Below are 14,975 nucleotides of genomic sequence, written 5' to 3' on the forward strand. Positions count from 1 at the left end.
GCACATATCCACATGCCCATGCATGTGCATGCCAGTTTGTCATCAAGCCACTCCTGACTGTTTTCTTCATCTTAGGTTTGCAACAAGGTTTCTCACCAAACAGCTCACCAGTTGGCTAGACACACTGGCCAACAAGTCCCAGCTCCGGTCTCCACCGCCTTGGTGCCAGATTACAGGTGTGCACCTCTAGACACAGCTTCTTACATGGAGGTTGAAGGGCTGAACTCAGGGTCATGCTCATGAGGCCAGTACTTTACAAACTGAGCCATCTCTCTAGCCCCATAACCAACTTCCTACAGGGATGGATGGAGCTGTCACAATGGGTATCCACTCCCCCAAAAGACAGAAAGTATGAAAAGACAACTTCACTATGAAGGTTTTGTGAATCACAGTCCTACTACTCGACAAGATCATACCACGGCACTAATAATTGCTTAACTTTGAAATCATTTTCTCTTCCTTTCTTGCTTTTTTCTTGTTTTTCAAGGCAGGATTTCTTTGTATAGCCCTGGCTGTCCTGAAACTCACTCTGTAGTCCAGGCTGGCCTCAAACTCACATAGATCTCTCTGCCTAAGCCTCCAAAGTGCCAAGATCAGAGGTGTGTGTATCCCCCTTCTCAGAAAAATAATTTTCTTAATTTGAGACAGCAACTGGAACCTGAATTTTAAGAGAAACGAAATGTCACTTCAGAAACTGAAGCATGGGCTCACTGGGACCTGCAAGTGCAGGTAATGCTTATGAGTGACACATCTGTACTGCGAGAATCTGGGAACGTGGACTCGTTAAACCCTCCTAAGTACTAGTCTTAGAGATAAGACAGGCCTGATTCGTGTAGTGTCAGTGACAACTAAGAAAAACCAACAAATGGGACTTGACAATAGGATCAGGGAACACAGGTCAAAAGCAGAGAGGGTTAAGGGAGCCTCTGACTAATAAATATGAGACTTTCTATAGCTGAATTTCCTACAAGACACTCCAATAAGAAGGTATGACAAAGACGTCGGAGATGTCCACCTAGAAGCTGCCAGTCTAGAAAAATTAGCTTGTATTTACATACTGGGAGATCTTTTGGAAAGATGCAATAGAGGACTAGAACACCAGGACACATGACATTAAGGAACCATCAGCAAAGTAAGGGGAGCTGATAACTCATCCATTTAAAGACACAGAAATCCAGGGACTAAGCCACTACCCAAAGACCATGCATGGGCTGACCCTGGGCTCCAACCTCATAGGTAGCAATGAATAGCCTAGTAAGAGCACCAGTGGAAGGGGAAGCCCTTGTTCCTGTCAAGACTGAACCCACAGTGAACGAGATTGTTGGGGGGAGGGTGGTAATGAGGGGAGGATGGGGAGGGGAAGTCCATATAGAAGAGGAGGGGGAGGGACTAGGGGGATGTTGGACCAGAAACCGGGAAGGGGAATACAATCGAAATGTAAATTAGAAATACTCAAGTTAATAAAGATGAAAAAAATAAAGACACAGCAAGAACTTAAAGTTGACAGCCATTAACAAGGGCACTAGAGGGCAAGAAGGTTAACTATAGAGTGATTGCATTAGTTACTTTCATATTGCTGTGATAAAATGCCATGACAGTGACAACAGGGGGCAGATGGTTACAGAGAGATATCTCTCTCTCTACAGTCATGACAGGGAGGCATGGCAGCAAGGGCCCGTCACAGAGCAGGAAGCTGAAAGTCACATCTTGAACTGTAAGTAGGAAACAGGCCATACCTTTGTGTGTGGCACAAACGCAGTTGGGCCAGCCCTAATGAAAACACCCACCAACTGGGTGATGTCTCAAATGCCTGAGACTATGGGGGGATATCTCATTGAAATCATCCCAGGGACTAAGGACGGATGGACACTTACAGAGCAGGGGTATGAGGAGTTTTGTAGGCAATGGAAGGAAACAAAATTATTAGGAGTGTCCACCATCTCCAGAGATGCAGAAAAGAGACTGATCTAAGAATGTCTAAATTTATTATGAGAAAATATGACAATTAGGGAACTGGTGTGCAGGGAGAGGACAGGGAAAATTGAGGATTCTTTTTTAAATATGGTGAAGAGGAACGAGATTGAACATTGAAGAGTCTTCTGGAGGCTAAGCAATAAGTATACAGTAGGGAAAGGGCTAGGTGAGGGAGGTGACCTCAGGCTACTGAGCCCTGGATTTCAGCTTTCTCCCTACCACTGTCAGAATGGTGACTGACTATACTCTTGCTCCTTATGGAAGACCATGAATCTCAGTCTACCCTGTAGCATGGCATTTGGAATTGCTGCACCTCTTCTATAAAGAGTTTATGCATGCCTACCCCTGAGCCAGGCAACTCTCTCTGACCATTTGAAAGTGCGCTACAGCGGGTAACTACCACATCCAAGCAGTGATTTAAGGAGTAATTAAGTGGTTCCATTCACCCATTCTTTTCTTCTCCATGAAATAAAAGCTTGTGGCGAGCTGCTCATGTGGACAGGTTTACAGGAGAAGGTGATAATTAGAATCTCCAAGGTAAGAAAACATCTGTACTGTGAATTCCTTTTCTCGTGGGAGATTCTGGTATTGTTTCTACTAGTTCCTGGTTAAGAGACAAAAACCCGGCACTTTTAAGAAAAAAATTTTTTTTACATATTGGGGATCAATCTAGGTCCTTGTGAGAAATCACTCTCTATTCTGAGCTGTATCCCCAGCCCTAATGAAAGTTTTCAAATTACTCTTTGAAGAATTCCAAGCTTACCACCAAGAAACTAAAGACTTATTGCACCGGTTCCCGTTTTCTTGAGTCTGTGCAGACTACTTGGGCTGTCCTTATTCACCTTTCCTGAAGAACATCGCTCCTCTTCTCCATCCAACTTAGAGACTGGGCCTTGTCTGGGATCATGATTTCCTGCTCATAAGAAATGTTAGACACTGAGGGTTGGACCAACCATTTCAGAAATCAAGCACCAACTTTTTTACTCCAGGGTCTTTCAAGGCTAATGTACTTCTTATGTTTCAAAATAAGGATGCGATGAACCACCCTTTTAAATACACCTTCCCTTTTGGAGGCAATGGCACAAGCATCACTCCTAGCACTTGTTGCTACTCTGTCTAAGTTCCACCCCCACAGCTACTTGGCAGAAGCCAGGTATGCTCTGCCCCACAGTTTCCTAGCAACAGCCATATATATACCTGACACTATAAAAGGAGCTGCTTGCCCCCCCCCACCTCTTATTCCGTCTTACCCTCTCTTTCTCCTCTTGCACTTTATTGTTCTCTGTTCTTTTCTCACCCCTTCCCCCCATGTGCCCATGACTTGGCCACCTTTCCTCTCTTCTACTCTTCTCTCATTAAACCTCGCCCCGTGAACCCATGGTGTCTTAGTATTTTCTGTCCAGGCATGGGCTGAGATTGAAAACCCTAACAGTACTAAAAAGAGAACAAAACTCCCTGACCTACAACCACCACCATCACCACCACTACCAAAATAAAACAAAACAAAACAAGAAAACATCAAGGAGAAACATGAAGGGCTTGAAGAAGAAGGGACCGCAGGGAACATGTTCTGGGTGGTGGGGAACTGTCCTTACCTATTGAGGCTGGATTGCTGCAGTTCTCTAGCTTGTACCCTTGTACTCGTTTCTCTGCCCAGGTTCCAGCTGCTCCCATTCCTTCTGAGGAAACGCCACAGACACATCCATGAACGTTACTGACTCCTATCATTCTTATTCAGTCCACAGAGACTTGTCCAGTTCTACCGTATCAACCCTCACCTCTTCCCTCTCTTCTTCTTTACAAAGGGATTGGCTCTGTCTCTGGTGTTTCTTTCTTCCTTGGCTTTGAATGTTTCTACTATTTCACATTTCATTTCCACAAAGTGTTTGGTATCCAAGGGGGAAGGCTTTAGGGTGAACTCCAGCTGCCATGTTGATCTGGGACTAGCGAGTTTGTCTGTACCTTCTCTGGGTTGTGGTCCTTAGACTTATGGCACCATTGTCAGGCCACTTTCTATCTTCCACAGAGTCCTGGACTGGAACTCTTACCTAATTTTGTAAGTATTTTCAAGGATAGCTTAGCTTGTGAACAATTTGATTTTTTTGTTTGTTTGGTTTGTTTTTTGTTTTTTGTTTTTGTTTTTTTTTGTTTTGTTTTTTTTTTCTCTTAAATTTTTGCCAAGACTAAAAGTGAAAAGCCAGGCACAGTATTGCATGGATGCGGCTGAAGCCACTGAGGAGGCTTTGGTCAGAAAATGATGTGGAGTGTGGCAGGGGTGGGGGAGACAGAGAGACAGAGAGAGATTTCAGCAAAATTGGTTGGCTCTCTGAACAGCGTTTTACCATATTATAGCAAACCACAGCAAGAACTTGATTCAGGATCCTGAGCTTGAACCAAATTAATCTCTTGATCTAGGGGCCAGAGGATGCTATGGGGTGCTGGGCAAACTTTTGTCTTTATCCATTGGGCCTCTAATGACCAGACATCCCCCAACCCCTGGCATATCTGAACCATGTTGAGCAGCCATAACCTTAGAAAGATGTGTCTCTCCTCGATCTGTTGGAAAAGATAGTCTATGGATGGAATAATCGTGCAGGAAGTCTCATGCGTCTATGGTCCTTATAAAGCCTCTAAGGCAGGAGCCCTAGAGAGCATTCATCAGGTCTTGGGACGGCTCCAGAGGTGGTGAAATCCTGAGACTCAGATTAGATTCTGGGACATGAGGAAGGATCTTGGGTACAGGACTAAGGAGGTCCCCTCTTTCTCTCATGGGTTAGCCCTCTGGACACATAGACATACATTTAAGTGCAAGGGTAATCATTTATTGAACTGCAAGAGCAAGAAATTTGTGCGGAATGATCATGGGTGGGGCAAAGAGAAATTTAAGAAAGCTTTTAATTCTCGATGTGTTGTCCTGGGTAACTAGGGAAGACGCTGGAGAGACCAGGATTGCACTTTTCTGTGACACAAGATGGAAATCAAATCGCAGAATTTGGCTCAGGATGCTCCATAGACAGGAAATGGTGATGCTGGAGTCCTGGTGAGAAGTCTCCACTCAGCACTGAGTAATCCAGGAAGAAAGAATACAGGAACCCATTAAGCACTTCTTGGATTGACTTCTGGACAGAGAGGCACTCTATGATGTAGAACAAAGTATGAAGAAATAGATCTTGCCCTGCAATCTAATCAACATTATTTGCCAGAAAACAGGGATTAAAGGCATAGAATAAATTACTCTTTCCTTATGGATGGCATATGAAAAATGAAGTAACGAAAGGTCTGAGGCTTGGTTCCACAACCTTCCACATAAGAAGCTCTGAAGAATGGTCATTGCCTCGAGGAATAATGGTGAAAGCCTTGGCCACTTTTAAAGACTTTCCTACATTATCTGAGTGAAGTCTTGGGAAATGGGAAAGACGGGTCAAAGGAGTCTGCTCTCCAAACTGGAAGAGAAGTGGAGATCATGCAACTCCAATTCCAGGTAAGAAGCCAAGGTTGTACGGAGTTCAGATGAAGATCTTATTTTCCAGAGTGGGAAGCAGTGGGACCACAGACTCTGAAGAGCAGTCATACTCGCATCCTGCTACTTTCTGTTTCAAACTTTAACTCTTAATGACAATTAACACATTGCTGAGCCCTTTTTACACAACCATCCAGCAACTATGGAAAACTCACTCACTTGTTTTCTTGCCTAAGTGCTTGTGTCACTTTACTTTAGAGCTCAAAATAGGACCAGATAGTCACAAATCCACATAATTCAAAGTCATTTTTCAAGCTCTCCTCAAAGACTCCTTATCAAATTCTTCTTATAATAATTTGTGTGCACAATACTAACGGTTTTGGAAGGCCTGGTCCATGCCCACCCCTCCTTGCTCTCACTGGAGATTGCCCACCTGGAGGCTCAGGCCTTTCTTCAACCTCGGGCCTGGAGACAGCGATCTGCAGGGTGAGAACAAGAACGTGTTCAGGTACCAGGTCCACGTTATTCCCCGAAGAAATGAGGTGCCTCTCCAGCTTTCAACAAACGGCTGATAGCCAATCCCCCAGGTTTATTTCTTCTATGATATAATATTCAGGACGAGAAAAATAAGTGAATCCTGACCTACCAGTCTTGGTTACGTCAATGATATTCTCCCTAGTGATTCCATGCGCCACACATAGTTTTGCAAACTTTTCCTTGATATCTGAACTCAGATCCTTTGTTCTGCCTGTGAAAAGAGCAGCAGTGAGTGTAGGAGCTGTGTCCTAGGCATTGACCACAAAACTAAGTGAGGGGACAGGGGCTCCCCCATAAGGTTGAGAAAATGGCTGGTGACATGGTTGACAGGTGTGGGTCCAATCTATCCTGAATGTGGCACCCACGGAATGGCCTTCTGGCACACGGAGAGATTTCAGAGTGTGCCCATCACTGTGCTTGAGGCAGCGTACAGGTGAACATCGTCGACCTTCAGGAAGTGAGGGAGAGGCAGGACCAAGCTGGGAAGACCATATTAAAGCTAGAGTTTCCTTCCTGTTTTCCCACCCCAAGATCCGTGTCCTTGTGGAAATACTTTACCTAAGAGATTCATCAGCTGGAAGGTTTCCCCGTCCTTGAAATTAACGAGATGAAACATGACATATCTGTCATAGTCTGTCTTAAGTATATTAAATGTATTCCCTCCGTCATCTGTGGAGGACATGGGACACAGCTCAGAAATTCTCTGGTCTGCAAGTAATTATGTAAACCCTTTACCTGTTCTACTCCAAAGATGAAAATCATTAGAGTATATATCCTGGAAGAGATGGGGGGCAGGGATGTCTGCTGCTTCCCATCTGTAGCTTTCTGGACTTGATGAAGTAACTTCTAAGGAAGGGGTCCTGGGACGACACCCACTAGACAACACTTAGCCACAGCAGCGACTCACTTTCTCTCATCCTCTCTGAGGCTCACCTGCCTCTCTCAGCACCTTCAAGCCACACGTCTATCTTTCATAAGTCTGCTTTCTCACATGGCTACATCCTGATCAATGTGCACCGGTGCTAGCTACCGCACAGTATCAGATTCCACCTCACCATACTTATCCCCCTTGCCTGCCACAGGGTTCTAACTACTAGATGGCCCCCATGTCCCTGGCTAAATCAACCATGTCAGGAAGTGCTTGAGATTCTACAAGGGGTTGTGGTGAGTTCCCTAGTAGAAAGTTTGACTGGGAGGTGCAAGTTCCTGAGTTGAATCCCCAGCAACACACACACACACACACACACACACACACACACACACACACACAGACAGACACACGCACACACACACAAACACACACACACACACACACACACACACACACATATACACACGATAAAGTTGGTAGGGTTTACTAAATCCTTGTGGATAGACGTATAGACCTTGTATGTACTTACATTCAACAAAATATTTGCCATCCTTTGGCGTTTTGTAGGCAACCAAATAGAGTTCCCTGCACTTTCCATTTACCCTGTAAAACAGAGAAAGCTGATGCTTAGGGGATTTTTGATCTGGCTGGCTTCTTCACCCTCTACTCTATAGGTATCTCCAGTTTCTGATTCCATTTACCTTTTGAATATTTTTGCAAAATTAGCAAAATGGCTTTTTTTAAAGGTTATTTTGTTTCTGTCTGATACTTTAGTAATTACGAATTTGCTCTTATTTCTTCTCCCTCAGCTAAGGGCAGACAGCTCACTTACTTAATATGAAACTTGAAGCCTAAGGAATTCTCCAAGACATCGATGTGCTGCACAAAAACTCTCATGCTGCCATTCTCTTCTATCTTTTCTCTTTTGTCAGAGGCCATGACAATAGAAAACCAATCCCCATTGAGCTGTAATGGATAAGAAAATGCTTAAGGGAGAAGTGGGTAGGAATACCGCATGGACGTGTTTCTTCTTGAATTTGGCTTGATAGAGTTGTCACAGTACCTAACATTCTGTCCCTGCCTCTCAGTGAGAGCAGAGGTCCCCAAATCTTGTTAGATCTGAATAGCATACAACTGGTCTTACTTCAAGGTCTGAAGCCATTCCTTTGTCTAATAGAACAGGCCACTGTACCCATCCCCTCAGAGGACCCGCTTGGCTTCAAGAGTTCTCCAAAACACTTTCTGAGACAGAAGTTACTATTCCCTGAGCATACCTTGTCCACATCGAGGTTCCCTCTCTCGAAACTAGCTTCTTCTTCATGGCCACAGACCAGGGTCAGGCCCAGACACAGCAGCAGCAGCAACAGCTTCATGTTGGTAGGGAATAGAATTGCCTCTCTGTCGGGACAATCTCTCTGCTGATGGTACCCACACTCCACCTCCAGCACTTTGCTCGTCTTTATATTCTCTCTGGGTTCGAGTGTTTTTTTTTTTCTTCTCATATGGGCCTCCTTCCCTCAGGCTTTGTGGAATGTTTTCTCATGTACTGATGTGAAGCCAAGGATTGTTCCTGCCCTTTTCAAACTTGGCAACGTCATCTCCTATGGATTGATTCTATCACTCATACATTTCGCAAAACATATTCCCAAGAGAAACAGTGGGTGTTCTAGAGGGCTGCCATCCGGAACCAGATGCACCTTTGGATCTGACTTGGAATCAGAAAGCCAGTTATGGAATGGGCGGGTACTGAACTGGAAGGTCAAGCATGGAGAGAATCTTTGCTTCAAGACGTGAGTGGAGTGTGGAAGAAGCTGAATTACTTGGGTTTTCTTTGAAAACATTCACATTTCATGTGTATGAGCATTGGTTTTGCATGTGTACCATGCACACACCTGGGGCCAAGAAAGTCAGAAGGATGTAAAAGAAGGAGTCAGATTCTTTGAAACCTTTTCTTGCTGAGGACCCAGGTTCAATTCCTAGCACTCACATGGCATCTCAAACTGACTCTAGCTCCAGTCACAGGAAATGACCCTCTTTTGGTCCTTGTGATCTCCTATACACATGTGGTACATATGAGCTCACTCATTCAGTCACATATGCATAAAAATAATAAATCGTTATTTAAAAAGATTATCAGGAAGGACCGAACCCAGGGCCTTGTGCTTCCTAGGTAAGCGCTCTACCACTGAGCTAAATCCCCAGCCCCAAGAGTAGGAATCTTAACCACACCAAGAAATCTATGCAGGGGGTTCACAGAGCCAGTGCAGCAATGTGTAGGGTTGCCCCCTACTGGCCAACCTCAGTGTTGCGCTGTATCCTACAGCCTCATTGCTGGGGCTTCCTTTATGCATGTTAGGTCTCTCTTAGGTTTGTGCTTATAATTTCCAGCCAGTAGCTGGAGAGTTGGAGCACAAAACTTGTACTCATTATCGTCCTTTTTAAAAATAGAAAAGTCGATCCTGGAGAGATAGCTCAGTGGGTAAGAGCGATCGATGCCCTCACAGGGGACCTGAGTTCAGTTTCCGGCATACACAGGATAGCTCGCAACCATCTATACCTCCAGTTTCAATAGATAGGACACCTTATTCTGACCTCTTCAGGCACGAGTTGTATATGTGGTGAATAGACATACATGCAGCCAAAATACTTATACACATAAAATAAAACTAAAAACCGTCTAACTAGACAAGTCAGGACTGGAGAGCTTTGTCACCGGTTAAAAGCATAGGGCTGTTCTTTCAGAGGACTTAGGTTTGGTACATGGCACCCACATGGTGGTTCACAACCATCTGTAACTCCAGCTCCAAAGGATCCATTTTTAATCTACATTAAAATATTAATCTCATCTTTCATTACAAATGTTTCAGGCTAATGTTTCAACTATAAGCCTTGGTTACTGGTCTTGTAACCTCTGAGTTACATTCTGTTCTTTTGTTTTTTGGGTGCTGAGGATTGAATGAGGGTGTCATGGTGACAAAGTCACCATTCACCAGCAGTGGCCTATACCCCTGTTTATAAAGTTCATTCCTTTTACCGGAGTTTGTTAGATAGTCGGAGGTCTTTCTCCATAGGAAACTGTTCTTGGTCCTTTCTTGTGAGTTTGTCTTAGCACTTTTTCTCTGTTCCCGACCTTTTGCGAATGCTTTCATTACTTCTTACCCAATACAAATCAAATGTAAGTGTCTTTGTGGTATTGTATTAAGTGGGGTTCCCTAGAGGAATAAAACTTACAATGTGTGTGTGTGTGTGTGTGTGTGTGTGTGTGTGTGTGTGTGTGTGTGTGTGTGTGATTAGTTTATGAGAACGGTCTACAGACTGTAGTTCAGGTAATCTATTAACATAAAGTCCAAGAATTCAGGAGTTGTTTAATCCACAAAGTTGGATGTCATAGCTGTTTTTCAGTGTATGTCAGAATTCCAAAGTAGGCCCTAACACTCATAAAGGAATGGACCTGATGGCCAGAGTAAGAGGAGGTTCTAGGGAGGGATCTTCCTTCTTCCCCATCTTATATGTAAGCCGTCAGCAGAGGGGGTGACCTAGTTTCAAGGTGGACCTTCCCTCCCCAAAAACACCTGGATGAAAAGTAGGTCTTTCCATCTTCAATTGACTGAACCACTCTCTCACATGTGCATTGGCTGTTAAGGTTTAGTTAATTCTGGATGTCATTGACAACCAAGAACAACCATTACAAGCCCACCCCTGATCAATGTGACACACAATCACATCTCTTTGTCATGCTTCATTTTCAGATGGAATTAATAGCCAGGTCATAACTATGCCTGTGTAACTACCCCATGTACAGCCTCAAAGGTGTTATGTGTTTAACAGAGTCATAATTGTACACAGCGTGAAGTAAGCATCCCTCTTACAAGCATAAACGCATTATACATTTTATGATGTTCCTTCAAGGGACATTCCTTTGATATCTCAAAAGTTAAATATGTCAACCACTGATAGTCTCTTAATCGTTCTGATACTCCATGACAAAGAAATAAAACATGAAAATCTGTACAAACACATTCTTAACAAAATACTGCCCTGAGTGCGTGCTGCCCTCCCCCGGACCCTCAGTTCCATGGTCGAGCCGCTGGAAATAAAGAAATAAATTAAGCACTTTCTAGAATTCAATGATACCTAAACCGCACAAAGACTCAATAAATAAAGAGAACTTCAGACCAATTTCCACTATGAACATTGTTGCAAATGTTCTCGATAAAATGCTTGCAAAATGAATCCAGGAACACATCAAAAACATTATTCACCATGATCATGTAGACTTCACCACAGGGATAGAGGGATGGTTCAATGTACAGAAATCCATCAATGCAATCCACTGTACATACAAACTAAAAGAAAAATATCACATGATTAATTCACTAGATGCAGAAAAAGTCTTTGACATAATACAACACTCCTTCATATTAAATGTCTTGGAGAGATCCGATATATAAGGTGCATTTCTAAACAAAATAAAAACAATATACAGCAAGCCAAAAGCCAACATCAAAAAAAAAATAAAGAAAAATATAAAGCAGTTCCACTAAAATCAGGGATAAGACAAGGCTGCCCATTTTCTCTCTATCAATTTAACATAGTGCTTGGAAGAAGTTCTACCTCGAGCACTAAGACAACTAAAGGATATCAAAGGGGAACAAATTGGAAAGGAAGAAGTCAAGGTATCACTATTCACAGATGATGTGATAGTACACGTATGTGACTCCCAAAATTCTACCAGCTGATAAACACCTTCAGCAAAGTGGCCAGAGAAAAAATGAACTCAGAATAAATGAGTAGCCCTCCTTTATACAACAATAAACAGGCCGAGAAAGAAATTAGGGAAGCAGCAACCTTTACATTAGCCATGAATAATGCAAACTATGGTGGTGTAACTCTAACCAAGCAAGTGAAAGACCTGTATGACAAGAACTTCAAGTCCCTGAATAAAGAAATCAAGGGAGTTATCAGATGATCGAAATAACTCCCATGCTCATGGGTCAGTAGGATTGACACAGCCAAAATGGCCCTAATGCCCGAAGCAATCTCTGAGTTCAGGGCAACAGCCACCATAATTCCAACGCAATTCATTACAGACCTTTACAGAGCAGTTATCAACCTCAAATAGAAAACCAAAAACCCAGGATAACCAAAACAATCCTGAACAATAAAAGAATGTCTGGAGGAATCACCATCCTGATTTCAAGCTGCAGTACAGAGCCAATAATACTAAAAACTACATCGTGTTGTTACAGAGACAGACAAGTTGATGAATGGAATAAAATCAAAGGTCTGCAAATCATACATACACAAACACACACACACACACACACACACACACACACACACACACACCTATGAACACTTGAGTTTTGATAAAGAAGCCGAAATCATACAATGGAAAAAAGAAGCCTCTTCAATCAAATGGTGCTGGTTTAACTGAATGTCTGCATGTAGAAAAATGCAAATAGAGCCATATCTATCACCCTGAACAAAACCAAGTCCAAGTCGATCAAGGACCTCAACATGAAACCGGACATATTGAACCTAATAGAAGAGAAAGTGGGGGAACTTCCTTGAACACATTGGAACAGGAGACGAATTCCCAAAGAACACCAATAACTCTGGGCTACAAAGCTAAACAGAGAATTCTCAACAGAGGAATCTGGAATAGCTGAGAGCACTTAATGGAATTTTGAGAGTCCTCAGTCCTCAGGAAATGCAAATCAAATGGCTCCGACATTCCATCATACACCAATGAGAATGGCTATAATCAAAACCTGAGGTAACAGAACATGCTGGTGAAGATGTGGGGAAAGGGAATATTCACCCATTGCTGGTGGGAGTGCAAACTTGAACAACCACTTTGGAAATCAATTTGGCAGTTTCTCAGAAAATTGGAAATGAACCTGAAGTCTCAGCTATATGCCCCAAACATACCCCGCTCTACCACAAAGACACTCGCTCAGCTGTGGTCATAGCAGCTTTATTTGTAGTAGCCAGGAATTGGGAATAGCCCAGATGTTCCTCAACTGCTGAATGGAGAAATGAAATTGTGGTACATGTAGACAATGAGATACTATTCAGCTATTAAAAACAAAGACATCGTGAAATTTGCGGGCCAATGTATGGAACTAGAAAATATCGTCCTGAGTGAGGTGATTCAGATCCAGAAAGATACGCATGGTATCTAGTCACTTATAAGTAGACATTAGACATAAAGTACAGGATAACCATACTACAATCCACAGACTCAAAGGTAATTAGGAGGGCCCAAGGGAGGATTCATGAATCTCACTCAGAAGGAAACAAAATAGTCATCAAAGGGAGATTGGTGGGAGAGGGGGTGAGGAGGGGAATGTGACAGGGATCAGGTGTGGGGAGAGGGTGCTGGAGAGGTCTGGGTGTGAGAACAGAAACTGGTGGGGGGCAATTCTGGAACTAGCTGGAGATCTAGGATAAGGGATGCTCTGGGGAGGCTATAGGGATGACCTACCTTAGACTCCTACTAGCAGGGAATATGGAGATTGAAGTGGCCATCTCCTACAGCCAGGCAGTACTTCCAGTGGAGGGAGGCAGACATTAATCCACCTACAAAACCTAAAATCCAAAATTTGTCCTGCCTCCATGATGTTCAGGGACAAATATGGAACAGAGTTTGAGGGAATGCCCGACCAATGACTGCCCACCTTGAGATCCATTCCAATTGAGAGTCAACCCCTGACAGTCTTACTGATACTCTGCTATGCCTGGAGACAGGAGCCTGGCATAGCTGTCCCCTGAGAGGCTTCATCCAGCACTGAATGGAAACAGATGCAGACACACACAGTGAAACATCAGGCCGAGCTCGGGGACTCTTGTAGAAGAGCTGGGGATAGGACAGAGCGCTGAGCTGGACAGGTCAAGGACAGCACTTGCAGACCTACTGTTGTGCTAGAACCTCTTCTGTTACTAAAATCTTTATTAGTCAGAGTTCTCCAAAGGGACAGAACTTATAGAATGAAAGAGAGGGGCTCTAATCTTTGCTTCCTCCTTCTGTAATGTAAATTATATTACATCATTATCAGTTGAGTTTGTCCTTTTTCGGTAGTTTCTGGAGGTGTAGAATTTGGTTGCCACTTGAGGTAGTTACACAGGGAGAATCTACTGTTCTAAACTCTGACATTGCTTTTTCACCCAGTGAATTGTAATGTCCTGTTCTCATCCCATTGTCTTGCAACATTTTCTAACTTACTTTTGAATTTATCCTTTGAACTGATAGTTATCTATATTTGCTTCATTTAATTTCCATGTATTGCTCAAATAAACTCTGCCCACTACCCCAAGTTCTTAACCCTGGATGACTTCTTCAAAGCCTCTACTGTTGGCTTTTAAGCAATATTAATCCATGACCCCGAGGGCCAGACTCTGTCACACAGACACCCTTATGAGTCCTAAACCATCAACGGATGCTCAGAAGACAAACACTGTCTGCGTTGATCTTATGAGTATCAATAAAGACACCGTGGCCACCAAGATGTGCTCAGATTCTGGATAAATATGAGTCGGTAACAAAGGGAATCTTTTTAGCATCTGAACTTAGTGAAAATTGCTTAAAGTTTGCTCGCTCAGTGTTGGATAGAGGGAGAATCTGGTTTTTACAGGCTGTATTGTCTTGTGTCATTGCCCATATCTAGTCCAGGGGTGATTTTTGGTTTTGTGTTTTAAACTCTTTTTCAGAGAATGGTAGGTTGTGGGTTGAAGTGGAAACTTAGAGGCTCTTTGGAAAGTCTGTTGTGTGGGATGTCACACAGGTGAAGGCAGGTACAAGATAGAATGAGGCCTGCCATTGGATGAGAAGGAGGGATGAGGGGAGAAAAGTTTTAGAGAGAGGAGGAGACTGGAGTGAGGCAGAGGAAGCAGCACAGAGAATATGGAGGCTGATGTGAAGATTCCTCTCTGCACATTTACAAGTTATGAATATTCTTAAGAGATGGATGTGGACAGGGCTTTGTATGTTTAGGTGGGCAATTATATCTTATCAATTGGATCAGAGGTTATTGTGTTGTGTGTTCTTTCATGTGGAGATTTAAATTAAAGCGAGTTATGTGGCAGTTGGAGACCCTAAGCCGCCACGGACTTGGGATGTATATTTCTGGA

General features: G+C 43.3%; 1 protein-coding gene across 2 annotated transcripts; it reads right to left on the reverse strand.

Moving 5' to 3' along the window:
• Window positions 1-4,581: 4,581 nt before the first annotated feature.
• On the reverse strand, window positions 4,582-8,452 carry Mup5 (major urinary protein 5). Of its 2 annotated transcripts, none has more exons than XM_039109478.2 (7): window positions 8,117-8,452; window positions 7,675-7,808; window positions 7,372-7,445; window positions 6,530-6,640; window positions 6,081-6,182; window positions 5,868-5,913; window positions 4,582-5,110 (listed from the first exon to the last, which is right to left on the reverse strand). In XM_039109478.2, exons 1-6 carry the CDS (start codon window positions 8,342-8,344, stop codon window positions 5,888-5,890), a joined length of 675 nt encoding a protein of 224 aa, XP_038965406.1. In that variant the 5' UTR covers window positions 8,345-8,452; the 3' UTR covers window positions 4,582-5,110; window positions 5,868-5,887. The 2 variants fall into 2 exon arrangements, with proteins under 2 accessions (XP_038965406.1, NP_976070.2); NM_203325.2 differs by having other exon boundaries at window positions 4,852-5,035; window positions 8,117-8,254.
• Between the last annotated feature and the right edge of the window lie 6,523 nt (window positions 8,453-14,975).

Source organism: Rattus norvegicus, chromosome 5, assembly GCF_036323735.1.
Source record: "Rattus norvegicus strain BN/NHsdMcwi chromosome 5, GRCr8, whole genome shotgun sequence".
In the NCBI taxonomy this organism is placed as follows: domain Eukaryota; kingdom Metazoa; phylum Chordata; class Mammalia; order Rodentia; family Muridae; genus Rattus; species Rattus norvegicus.